General features: G+C 36.7%; 1 protein-coding gene across 1 annotated transcript in view; it reads left to right on the top strand.

The window, feature by feature from the left end:
• Positions 1-13,310, top strand: part of ARCN1 (archain 1) — a 29,920-nt gene extending 16,610 nt beyond the window's left edge. Inside the window, exons 6-10 of the mRNA XM_081278549.1 lie at positions 3,835-4,000; positions 6,005-6,152; positions 6,976-7,084; positions 9,927-10,131; positions 11,467-13,310. Of these exons, the coding sequence (XP_081134675.1) occupies positions 3,835-4,000; positions 6,005-6,152; positions 6,976-7,084; positions 9,927-10,131; positions 11,467-11,556 (718 nt within the window). The 3' untranslated portion in view covers positions 11,557-13,310. The remainder of the gene's footprint in view (positions 1-3,834; positions 4,001-6,004; positions 6,153-6,975; positions 7,085-9,926; positions 10,132-11,466) is intronic.
• The last annotated feature ends 783 nt before the right edge of the window (positions 13,311-14,093 follow it).

The raw sequence follows: 14,093 nt of genomic DNA, 5'->3' as shown, positions 1-14,093 counted from the left end.
TTCAGGGTTGAGACAATGGTTTATAACATTTTTAAGTGGTGGTTGATCAAGTTCACATTTTCATGACTCAGATTTCTTCTCTTGAGTCCAGACCTTCTACTGTTGCTGATGGTATTGAGGTCAAGTGAAAGATGAGTCTGGGAGGATACCTCAATTAGGTCTACATAAAAGTAGAGTATTTACTCTTTAGATGTTCTATTCTGTGTGAAAATGAATAGAGTTACATCCAGATAATTCTCTTGACTCACTGAAGTGCCTGTCCTATTCCTGTTGGCTGTTTTAAGTGAGACAAAGGCATCACACTTTTTAACACAGGTTGGAGACCATCACATTAGAGATTAAGGTTCTTTTTAATCATGAAGAACCTCTTGAGTGCAGAAAAACTCTTGTGAAGGTAAAATGGGACCCTGCATTATCTTAAGATATACAGTCCTTTGTGATCTTGAGTCTGAAAACCTTTGTTTTGAGGAAAATAAGAGGTTGAAATAGAGAATGAACTGAAGTTCACCCAACCAGAAATAGTTTTATTATTGAATTTGAATAGATTGTATTTAATAATCACCCATAGTAGCAGCACTTTTTAATTTTACTTATTTTGTTATTAAGTTATATATTCCTATAGCACAAAATTCAAAAGGTTTCAAAAGACATTAATATAAAAAGTATTCCTCCCACCTAGACATGCAAGTTTTTCATTATGGAAGCAACTGACATCAACTAGCTTTTTGTGTATCCTTCTGAAGAGATAGTCTATGATGTATAGAAGAATAAAAATGTATCTTTTTTTATTCCTTTATTTTTGTGGTATTGGGGATTGAAATCAAGGACATTCAACCATTGAGCCACATCCCCAGCCTTTTTAATTTTTAGTTTGAGACAGTCTTGCTAATTTGCTCAAGCAGGCTTTAAATTTAAGATCCTCCTACCTGAGCCTCCTGAGTAGCTAGGGTTACAGGCTGTGCCTGGCTTCTTTTTCATTTTTATACAAAGCAGCAGCATTCTAGCCAGGTGCCATGGTGCAAAGATATAATCCTAGCATCTGGGGAGGTTGAGGCAGAGGATCAGGAGTTCAAAACCAGTCTCAGCAATTTAGCAAAGAACGCCCTAGGTAACTTATTGATGCCCTGTCTCAAAAATTAAAGGTAAAAAAGGGCTGGGATATGGCTCAGTGGTTGAGCACCCCTGGGTTCAATCCCCAGTACTAAACAAAACAAAGCATAGCAGTAGCATTTTAAACACATTGTCTAATTGCTTTTTTGCATTTAATTATTTATAGATAAGAATTTCCTCATTTGAGGGATTTTTTAAAATTATTATTATTATTATTATCATCATCATCATCATCATCATCATCATCATTGGAATTGTGGCACCCATGGGTGCTCTACCACTGTTTTACATCCTCAGGCCTTTTCAGTGTTTGTTTTGAGATAAGGTCTCCCTAAATTAAAAAACAGGCTTGCCTGGAACTTGCTATCTTCCTGCCTCAGCCTCCCACGTAATTGGGATTACAGGAGTGTACCACCATGCCCTGTATTATTATTATTATTATTATTATTATTATTATTATTATTATCATTATTATTTACCAGGGATTCAAACCAGGAGGCTCAACCATTGAGCCAGAGGGTGTTGCTAAGTTGGTCAAGGCCTCGCTAAGTTGCTGAGGCTGGCTTTGAACCTGCAATCCTCCTGTCCCAGCCTCCCAAGACACTTGGATTATAGGCATACACCTATAATTTCTTAAAGTTTAAAAATTGTTTTTAAATAAAAAGATTTTTCAGTTTTTTCTCCTCATCCTCCCACAGCTGCCTTGTACTCATTCATATTGATATACCTTTATGTATTTTTTAAAATGTTTATTTAGTTGTAGATAAACACACAGTATCTATATTTATTTTTATGTGTTTGAACCCAGTGCCTCACACATACGAGGCAAGTACTTTACCACTGAGCTACAATCTCAGCCCCTACCTTTATGTATGTATTTATGTATCTATGTATGTATGCATGCATGCATTTATTTTGTGGTGAATACATACATACATGCATACATATAGGTAGGGGCTGAGGTTGTGGTGCTAGGGATTGAACCCAGGGCCTTGTGCATATGAGGCAGGCACTCTACCAACTGAGCTATATCCCCAGCCTCCTTTATGTATTTAAACAGTTCCCCACAGATGGACATTGAAACTTTTTTTACTACAAATAATTCTTTTTTAAAAAATTTTTATAAAAAAATTAAATACATTGATTTTAATTATGTATTTAATACATTAATTGTTTAAAAAGTAAAATATTAAATTTTTATTATTTTAAAAATTTTTTTATTTATATATGACAGTGGAATGTATTACAATTCTTATTACACATATAGAGCACAATTTTTCATATCTCTGGTTTTATATAAAGTGTATTCACACCAATGTGTGTCTTCATATATGCACTCTGTATAATAATGACCATCACATTCCACCACCATTTCTTTTCTTTTTTTAAAGAGAGAATTTTTTTAATATTTATTTTTTAGTTTTCGACAAACACAACATCTTTGTTTGTATGTGGTGCTGAGGATCGAACCCGGGCCACACGCATGCCAGGCGAGCGCGCTACTGCTTGAGCCATATCCCCAGCCCCTCCACCATCATTTCTAACCCCATGCCTCTTCCCCTCCCCTCCAACCTCTCCCTTATCTAGAGTTTATCTATTCCTCCCATGCTCCCTCTCTCTATCCCACTATGAATCAGCCTCCTTGTGTCAAGGAAAACATTTGGCATTTGGTTTTTTGGAATTGGCTAACTTCACTTAGCATTATCTTCTCTAACTCCATCCATTTACCTGCAAATGCCATAATTTTATTCTCTTTTATTACTGAGTAATATTCCATTGTGTATATATACCACATTTTCTTTATCCATTCATCTACTGAAGGGCATCTAGGTTGGTTCCACAGTTTAGCTGTTGTGAATTGTGCTGTAATTTTAATTATATAGATCTTTCACCTCTTTTGTTGATTCCTAAGTTTTTTTGTTGTTGTTTTGTTTTTGTTTTGAGGCTATTGTAAATGGGTAGTTTTCCTCGTTTCCCTTTCTGAGGATTTGTCACTGATATACAGAAATGCCTTTGATTTATGGGTGTTGATTTTATGTCGTGCTACTTTGCTGAATTTATTTACTAGTTCTAGAAGTTTTCTGGTGGAACTTTTTTGGGATCGTCTAGGTATAGAATCATATCATCAGCAAATAGTGCCAATTTGAGTTCTTCTTTTCCTATGTGTTTCCCTTTAATTTCTTTCATGTAATTGCTCTGGCCAGTGTTTCAAGAACTATGTTTAAATAGAAGTGGTGAAAGATGCCATCCCTGTTTTGTTCCAGTTTTTAGAGGGAATGCCTTCAATTTTTCTCCACAAATGATTCTTTTTGTTAATAATATTTTTGGTTGTTTGTTTTGTTGTACTAGATACTCTACCATTGAACCACATCTCCAACCCTTTTTATTTTTACTTTTATTTTGAGACAAGGTTTCACTAAGTTGCTCAGGATGGCCTCACACTTGCAGTCCTCCTGTCTCTGTTTCCAGAGTTGCTGGGGTTATAAGTGTATAGTGCCATACCCAGTCTACAAACAATTTTTTGGTGAATAATAATAAATTGTTTTGCACAGGTGACAATTTAGTTATAGAACAAATTCTAGAGAGTTGCTGAATCAAAGAGAATAATGCTTTAGATTTTGATAAAGCGGCAGCATCTTAAATATTTTTTGATGGCTAATCACTCGGAGAAAGAGAGTTTTGGTTTCTACCTTTCTCAACAAATTAACTACGTTTTCTTTATAGTGTGCATATGAAGATTGAAGAAAAGATTACGCTAACCTGTGGACGGGATGGAGGATTACAGAATATGGAATTGCATGGCATGATCATGCTTAGGATCTCAGATGACAAATTCGGCCGAATTCGTCTTCATGTGGAAAATGAAGATAAGAAAGGGGTACAGCTACAGGTACATATTTAGATTTTGGTCTACCCAGCACAGTTGTCATCTTCTTACTCTTTTTTTAAAAAATTTTTTTATAATGCTAGAGATTGAGCCATGGGCTTATACATAGTAGACAAGTGCCCCATCACCAAGCTACATTCCTAACCCAAAGCACAGTGTTTCTCAACTAGAAGTCCTCATGAACCACAGAATACAGAAAATTATTTAAGTAATAGAGCTAGTGCCATTGTAGATGCATAGGAAAGAAGTTAATATATTATATACAGTGGTTCCTGAGTGATAGACTGTAGCAGTATTAGAATGACTTTCAAATATTGGGATTGAATGAAAGATCCTTTTGAAATTTAGTAGGTGATTTCTTCATATCACTAACAATAGCGGCAAAAAGATGTTTAACTTTTATGAAAAAAGTAAAATAATTTAGTTTCTTACTTGAAATATGTTTTTCTTACCAGGCATAGTGACACATGCCTGTAATCCCAGTGACTCCATGGCTAAAACAGGAGGATCATAAGCAACTTAGCAAAAAACTTTTATTAGGAGATATTTTATTAAAACAGGTATGACAATCAGTTTAGTCATTCTGTCCTTTATAAACTGCCAGAGTTTGTTTTATTAGATGAATGGCAGTATCTAGTAATGGTATATTTGAAAAGTGCAGGGCTGGGGCTCAGCAGTAGCGCACTTGCCTGACATGTGTGAGGCACTGGGTTCGATTCTCAGCACCACATATAAATAAAATAAAGATCTACCAACAACTAAATAATTAAATAAACAGTGCATAAAATACTTATCAGAATAAATATGTGTGGATAAATATTAAATGTATTTGAGCCCTTGTATCTTCTTATTATGGTGGTTCTTTTCACATTTTATTTAGGTGGTTGATTTTACATCTTGTTCAACAACAAAGCCTTTTTCAGGGAAAAGTGTATTTTTGTCTATTTTCCCCATAATCAGCAGAATTCTCTTTTGGAAGTAGTGCTTTTATAATTTGACGACATCTTTGCTGGCTATCTTTGCTACCCAAAAGTGACTTATTTTTTCTTTCTTCTAATACAATTTATTTTAAAAAGATGAGACTTTTCCCCCCAAACCAGGGATTGAACCTAGGTGCACTTAACCACTGAGCCACATCCCCAGCTCTTTTTATTTTGAAATAGGGTCTCACTAAGTTGTTTACGGCTTGGCGAAATTGCTGAAGCTGGCTTTGAATAACTTATGTTCTCTAAGACAAAATTACAGCTAGACTCTACAGATAGCTTTTTCCTTTCTTTCTTTCTTTTTTTTTTTTTTTAAGAGAGAGGGAGAGAGAATTTTAATATTTATTTTTTAGTTATCAGCGGACACAACATCTTTGTTTTGTATGTGGTGCTGAGGATCGAACCCCAGCCGCATGCATGCCAGGCGAACCTGATACCGCTTGAGCCACATCCCCAGCCCCAGCCTTTTCCTTTCTTATTTGTTTTTATATAAGGCCAAGACTGCTATCTGACCCTGGCAGCTGATTATCATCTGACTCCAGTCATCGTGTGCATGCGCGTGAACACTTGTTTTGTGTTACACTCTACCACTGAACCTCACTCCTATTCCCTGATTTAGTCTTCTGCAAGAAATAGCTCCCTGTTGAAGAAGTATTTTTGGAAAGGACCTGGTTATTATTCTTTGACTTTTTCAATTATAAGTTGTTTCTTTGTTTTGGTACTGGAGATTGAACCCAAGGACACTTAACACCTGATCCACATCTCCAGTCCTTTTAAATATTCTGTTTAGAGACAAGGTCTTGTTAAGTTGCTTAGGGCCTTGCTAAGTTTTTGAGGCTGGCATCAAACTTGGAATTCTCCTGCCTCAGCTTCCTGAGCTACAGGGATTAAAGGTATGCACCAGTGTACTCAGCTTTGACACTTTATCTTAGATGTTTAGATTATGGGCCATGTAAGCCCAGAGGGAGTTTATTTCTTGTCTTATCCTTTCTGAACCTAAGTTTTCCTTCCTGACTCATTCCAGACCCATCCAAATGTGGATAAAAAACTTTTCACCTCAGAGTCACTAATTGGCTTAAAGAATCCAGAGAAGTCGTTTCCAGTCAATAGTGATGTAGGAGTGCTAAAGTGGAGACTACAGACCACAGAGGAATCTTTTATTCCACTGACAAGTAAGTGCCTCTAACCATTTCCACTAAGCTAGTCTACATTGAAAACTTTAAATAATCCTAGCTTGTGCACTTTCATTTTCTTTGCCATAGCAAAGTTATTTTTGACAAAATGATCTTTCAAAATTGCTTTTAATCATTTGCTTTACTTTTTTTTTGTTTTTGTTTTTTGAGGTACTGGATATTGAAGCCAGAGGCACTGATCTTATATTCCCAGCCCTTACTCCCCACCTCACCCTTTTTTCCCCTCCGTTTTAGATAGGGTCTCACTAAGTTTTCCAGGCTGGCCTTGAAATTTCAATCCTCTTTCTTTCTGGGTAGCTGGGATTACCGGTGTGCACAACAGTGTCTGACTTCACTTAAATTTTTCATATATATAGTTTATATTAGAATGTTTTAAGCCTGCAGATGTTAATTAGCTTGGATTTGCCATCTTACCTTTTTTTTAATATTTATTTTTTAGTTTGAGGTGGACACAATATCTTTATTTTATATTTATGAAGTGCTGAGGTTGAACCCAGTGCCTCATGCATGCTAGGTGAGCACTCTACCACTGAGCCACAATCCCAGCCCCATTTTTTTTAATATTTTATTTTTTAGTTATAGTTGGACACAACACCCCCATTTTATTTATTTATTTTTATGTGGTATTGAGGACCAAACCCAGGGCCTCACATGTACCAGGTGAGCGCTCTACTGCTGAGCCCCAGCCCCTGCCATCTTAACTTTTATCTACTCTTTTTCCATACTTAATTTTAGTCAAAATGTTGAGGCAATTTTACTTTTTTCTGATGTTCTAGTATGACTGCTTTGCTTTACTCCTCAGTTAATTGCTGGCCCTCGGAGAGTGGAAATGGCTGTGATGTCAACATAGAATACGAGCTACAAGAAGATAACTTAGAACTGAATGATGTAGTTATCACCATCCCACTTCCGTAAGTGGTGTCCCCCACATAATCATGTCCCCTATGTTAGCTTATAGAACTGGTCTTTTTGGAGGAAGCACCTTGCTGCAATGCATTCTAAGGTATTTGCTTTTTAAAAAGACCAATTGTAAAAGAAGCAAGACACCAAAGGCTACTTACTATATGATTCTACTTCCAAGACTTTCTGGAAAAGGTAATACTCTTGGAACAACATCAGGAAGTAGAGGAGAAAGTATTTGGCTACGAAAGGACAGAAGGGAACTTCAGGGGATGATGGAAATGTTCTATGACTTGATTTTGATGGTGCTTACAAGACTGCATACATTTGTTAAAATACATTGAGTGTATAAGCTTTGGCTTTCAGTCCAAACCAGTCAAACAAAAAAGCCAGTTGTAGTTTTGGGGCTAGGTATTAGTTCTTAGCGTCTTCATGTAATAATGAAGATTTCCAAAAGGAGGAGCCACTTTTCAGTCACATTTTCTTTTGTTTTGTTTCACAAAGAAATTGAGTCTGTCAGACTGAATTTTTATTTTTCACTGACTGTCTTAACTATCACTAAAGATGAGAATATATTCAGTGGAACTATTGATTCTTGCTGAAACAAGATATCTACATCAGTTTCTGTAAATTTTCTCATAGTTTTATTAAGTATAATTAACATAAACTACACATATTTAAGTTGTGTAAAGTGGTTAAGTTTTGACATGTGTACCTATGCAACTGTCAATACAATCAAGAAAATGAAAATGCCCGTTACAATGCCCGTTACCCCTTCAAAATTAGTTCTAGTAATTCCCCCCCGCCCCCCCCCCCCCCCCCCGACACAACATCTTTATTTTATTTTTATGTGTTGCTGAGGAGCAAACCCAGTGCCCTGCACATGCCAGGCGAGTGCGTTACCACTTGAGCCACATCTCCAGCCCCTCTAGTAATTTTTTGCCATGCACTTAAATGACCTACTCTCCAGGATCATCTGGAAATACTCTCCACCTTAAATTTATTTCCTCAGTTACATTTTCAATGACTTGTACATTTGTACTTCCTCAGTGAATCTCAGCTGCACTCCTTTAACCCTGAATAAGTACCAGGTTTAATTATGAAAAATAGTATATTTTTAGAGGATCTTTACTATTGTTGTGGAGAAAATGGTACTAACTTAATTTATATTTTTGTTCCCTTTTGATTAACTTAGTCCTTTACATTGTCAAGTCTGGTTTGTCATTTGTCATTCTTAGTTCCTTTTTTTTTATACTGGGGATTGAACCCAGGGGCTTAACCACTGAGCCACATTCCCAGCCATTTTTTAAAAAAATATTTATTATTTAGTTGTAGTTTGACACAACACCATCATTGTATTTATTTATTTTTATGTGGTACTGAGGATCAAACCCAGGGCCGCACACATGTAGGTGAGAGGCGAGCGCTCTACTGCTGAGCCACAACCCCAGCCATTTTTTATATTTATTTAGACTTTATTTAGAGATAGGGTCTCATTAAGTTGCTGAGGTTGGCTTTGAACTCTAGATCTTCCTGCCTCAGCTTTCTGAGATGCCAAAAAATTTATCTGATTTATAATCAAGTGGATTTTCATTTGATAAATGCGCCTGGCTCTTATTTCCATTTTTAAAGATATACTTTATAACCAATATCATATATACAGATATAAGTATTGACACATATATCACACACGCACATATAAATCCCGTTATTCACAATTTGGTTATTCTTGTGGAACAATAGATGGCTGCCTTGAAACGTTGTAGGATTTGGGCATTGGTAATAGGTGGGGTTTTGTTTGTCAAGATTTATTTTACTAGACTATTTTTAGGATGCCACAATTTTTAGGCCCTTCTGTCCACCCTATAATTGTGGTTTCAGTGGTTTCCTGTGTCTTAGTTCAATAGTCTCTAGAAAAGACCCTTAAGATAGCACTTTACTCCATTGTCTATAACTGATCAAATTAGAAGAGATCAGATTGGAATAAGGGGCACAGAGAAGGAATATAAAAGAACTAGGACCATAAAATTGATAGAGAAGAGTTAATAAATGTCTTATGTCACCCTTAAAGTTTTCTGTCTCCCATATTTACCTTGCCCCTGATACAAGCATTGAATGTCACTAGTGAATTAAAAGATGGTAAATTTAGAATGTGTAGGAGTTGGTGACACTGCCTGTCAGCCATGTGTGAGGGTATACAGTACATTCAAACTAGCCCTGATTCTTTTGTAGAATAAAGATAACCATATATCTCTTTCTCCCGTCATGTTTCCACTTTGCCCAGGGATAATTGTGCTTCCATTTATCAAATGAGAGTCCACTTGATTATAAGTCAGATAAATCTTTTGGCATCAGCGTCAGGCAATTTTGAATCTTTCTCAGTTTTCTGAAAACAAATTCTCTCACAGGACAAATTCATCTCCATTATGTATTTAAAGTACTGCCTCTCCCCAATACTGTTATTAACCTGCTTTATTCTCCATTATTACCTATAAAGAGAGTTAAATTGTATTAAAATTATAACAGATCATTAGTGTAGAATTTTTGGAAACATGTCCTGCTTCACTCATTTGCAGTATTAGTCCCCTATTAGCTCCCAGGCCTATCTGCCAAGTATCTATCATTGTATATACCCATATCTACAGAGAATTGAGTAAGATCCTTAGCCAGGTGCTGAGACTTTGACCATTGAACTTATTATTAGGGAGTCTAATTTTTCCAGGACTGCATAAATATTGCAGTTCTAGAAAACTTGAAGCTGAATTTGAGAAGCATAATCAAATTTGGGGTTGGTTTTCCTTGTAGTTCTTCAATCTCTGGACACCTAACTTGACCAGATATTTCTCATGACAGATCCGGTGTTGGTGCACCAGTTATTGGTGAGATCGATGGGGAATATCGACATGACAGTCGACGAAATACCTTGGAGTGGTGCCTGCCAGTGATTGATGCCAAAAATAAGAGTGGCAGCCTGGAGTTTAGCATTGCTGGGCAGCCCAATGACTTCTTCCCGGTTCAAGTTTCTTTCATCTCCAAAAAAAATTACTGTAACATACAGGTACTCCATTTTAATAGAGTGCATGTATGAGAAGAAAAGTGGGATAGATGGCTAAGTTTTTTTTTTTAAGTATTTCTTTTATATATTTATTTATTTGGTTTTATGTGGTGCTGAGGATGAAACCCAGTGCCTCACATGTTCAAGCGCTCTACCACTGAGCCATAACCCCAGTCCATAGAAAAAGAAAGTTTGAAGAGTGGGGCGATGGCTCCCTGGTGGAGCATTTGCCTAATATGCCTGAAGCCCTGTCATTAGCACCACCACCATCACCAAAGGAAAAAAAAGTGGTTCTAACAAATGGAAATGATTTGGGGATTTTTTTTTTTTTTCCCAGTGTTAGGGATTGAATCCAGGACTTCACATATGCTAGGCAAGTCTTCTACCACTGAGCCACATCCAAAGCTCTGGATTTTTGTTAGTGTATATTATATAGAACAGTGAGCTTCATTATCTCATATTTATACATGCCAATTTTCAGATTATTTATGGCATGGCTCCCTAAATTACTGCAAAGAATCATGAACCATTTCTGTTGCAAACTTTGTCTTTTAGGTAGACAAAGCAATGGAAATGTGTAAACTGTTCCTTTAGCATTTTAAATTCACCTCTAGTGTTTCGATTTGCATTGATAGGACCCAGTTTATAGTGTCTTCTCGTCTATTTGACTTCTTTGTTATTCTGCAACTACCTTATTTTCCCATATGGCTTCTGTTTATTTGGGAAGTTACAGCTTCCTCTGTAGATTCTGAAGAGCAGTACTCACTCTCAGTTAGTGGCATAACCCCATCAGTATTGGGTTAAAATCCAAAATGGGTTTTCCTATTTGGTCCTATTATTAGAAAAAGAATCTCATTGAAAGAAACCAGCCATGCCTTAGAAAATCAGTATTGTGGAATAGCTTAATAGAACATTGAACACAAGAGATTTTTTTGAACAGATGAAATGAATAATATTAAAGAGTTAAAATGTTACATTTTGGGTTAACATGTTAATTGATCATTTTGATAGAATGTTGATGAGTTTCATAGGTTCTGTAGGGTAGAGCTGGGCTGTGGTGGCTCATTCTGGAGCTTTTACTTAATATTATTAATTCTGCTCTACATCTCATGACAAATTACCCTTTCTCTGGAGAGCAGATGAGTCATGGGTATGTTGATGGGAAAGCGTTAGGCAGTGAACTGCAGTTATGATTTGAAGAGTTTTTAGTATTTCTAAGCTACTTTTAATACTATGTTTAGGGGACTTGATCTGTTCTGTAATGAGGATTTAGTTAGCTTCTTAGAGACTAGAATCATCCTCCTTTTGCTTTACAATATTCTTTGTTTATTTTCCTAGGTTACCAAAGTGACCCAGGTAGATGGAAACAGCCCTGTCAGGTTTTCCACAGAGACCACTTTCCTAGTGGATAAGTATGAAATCCTGTAATACCAAGAAGAAAGAACCAGAAAGGAAAATTTTCAAATTTATAAAGAAGAAGCCAAAAGTGGCTGAAGAATTTTTCCAAATTTACAAGCCATTGGAGACCCTTTTTTCTGATACAGTGCACGTTCTCTGCGCTCAAGGACCCTCAACTCACCCCCAGTGTTTCAGTGTCATGGAGACATTCTTTGACAAAGACATGACACAGACATAAAGGGAAAGGCTGCTGATTTCTTTGGCAGATTTTACTGGCCAGCAGGAAAGCAAGCTCTCCAGAGAATGCCCCCTGTAAACACCTACTCTGCCTTCACCTATGTTGCTCCTTTCTTTTAATCCCTAAATATAGTTATATTTCATATTTCATTTGTTTTTAGAAAGTTTTCTCTGTAGAAGATTTTAATCTTTCATACTCCTTTCCTTTACCATTAGTTTTTCTTTCTGTACAGCCAATCAAGCACGGGGATCATCTGTACATAGGCATTATATATGGCACTCCTGGAACAAAGGTTATCTAACCCACTGATTTTTGGACAATACAGGTGAACTATTTAAGGGGTATGGAGTCTAGAAGTTAAAGGAAAAGGTTATTTTCTGTCCATCTATCCCTCTATCATTTGCCAAGTTGTTTTCCTTTTAAGGCCTGTCTTTTCTACTTGTGTCAATATTAAATATAGCTGAGAAGCAGCTTTCAGATGGTGCAGTCCCCTCTCCAGGATGTCTAGGAGAAGAATAGTTGTGTTCAGTAAGGAATTTCACATCTACATGTAATCATGTCTGCTGCTAGTGCAACCCAAGCTTCCAGTTCTCTACATTTTGGGTACTTGAGCCAAAACAGTCTTTGGAATCCATTCACATTCCTCAACTTTACCACCTCCCTCTTCCTGATCACTCTTTCATCAGTCCTCTCCTTTCTAGCAGAAAAGAGGTTATGATTTTGGAGGCTGTGGGTTCAGTGAGTCTTTGCCAGTGTTTAGCCCTGAACTATCAGAGAAACTCCATCTCTAACACTGAAGTTGTAGTGTTTCAAGAGGCAGTTGATTATATTGGTTGTGGAGGGATTATTCTTGTGTACTATGTTTCCTTGCAGCCGACCCACCATTTTCCACCGTCTCTTGAAATTTTTTTCCTCCCCCTAAATATTTTGAGTGTCATCATGTAATGATTGTTTCTCAGCTCCATTTCATCCATTACTTTTTCAATGGAGAACAACATCAGCCAGCCTAGCTTTGGTCTTTAACCCAGTATTGCACTTGGTAGGGTGAGGGTTGAGTGGCTGCAGGCCCATAGATGACCTCTTTGAGCCGTTTGGAGACCACTGCTCCCTCTGAACATCCGGCCCTCCCTGCAAAGAGTGTACTGTACTTGAAGCAAAGCAATCACAAATGGCCATGGCCGGAATTGCTTGCCAAAGAAATTTCTGGCCTTTCCCTTTCCCCTAACTGCATCAGGGAAGAATCCTTATCTCTAGCTTGGTTTCCACATGAGGTTTTTCTGAGGAAGGGGACTGGGACAAGAAGTCTGTCATGTAGTTAAGTAGGCAAGAAATCTTATTAATCCATTTTTTGTTTGAGAGTTGCTTGTCTATATGATTTTTAAAAAGTCAAGTTTAATTTCACAAATTTTTTTTCTGAAATTACTTTTGGGGTAATATTTAAAATGAAAGACATTTTGTAACCCTGTAAAATACATAGGGAATATAACATTCCAGTGTACACAAAGAAAGTAAATTCTTTAATCAAATAAAGAGTATTATAAAATGAGATGTTTAGTAGGCTCTTGACTTACCTTAGGTGTCTGCTTGCTGATTCAGGATGCTGTAATAGGATCTAAGATTAAAGATTGATGATACATTTTTTTTAAGAGAAAATAATCTCTAAGCAAGAGTATTCATTGCCTTTTCCTCCATTTTACAGGTATTGCGCCTCATGTATTTTCTACATTTGAGCATGTACATGCACACATATGTTCCTAACAACATAGTTTTTGAATTTGTTATTATTTATGGCTTTGGGGAGGAGGCTGTGGGTTCAGCGAGTCTTAATTTTATCAGGGGCAATTGTACAATCAGAAAAATGAAGTATCATCTTCAAAGAATAATGTTATGCAGCATATTATTCTCCCTGTTAGGCAGCAGTAAGATGTGAATCAGGAGCTGGCCATAGTGGGACACCCCTATAATCCTAACTACTTGAGGCTGAGGAAGGAGGATCAAAGTTCTAGGTCAACCTGAGAAACTTAGCAAGACTGTGTCTCAAAATAGAAAAAGGCTGGGAATGTAGCTCAATGGTAGAGTACTTGGCTAGCATGCATGATGTCCTGGGCGGATTCCTATATTACTAGTTATTAATTTTTTTTTTTTTGAGTGAACCAAGAAGAGGCAATGAATGCCTTGGGAATTGTTAATTCCCTCAGAGAAGGTATCTTACTTTTTTATTCCTCTTTTATTCAACTTGGGAAAAATATTGAATGTAAACAAATTGTTAGGAAAGCAGATAGAGAACTCTGAATAATAAATGTCTAAAATGAAAGCATTGTAATGGTAA

Source organism: Spermophilus citellus (assembly GCF_964194105.1).
Source record: "Spermophilus citellus genome assembly, chromosome: 2".
NCBI lineage: Eukaryota > Metazoa > Chordata > Mammalia > Rodentia > Sciuridae > Spermophilus > Spermophilus citellus.
Note: the sequence above shows the minus strand (reverse complement) of the source record. Positions and strands in the feature narration are given on the sequence as shown.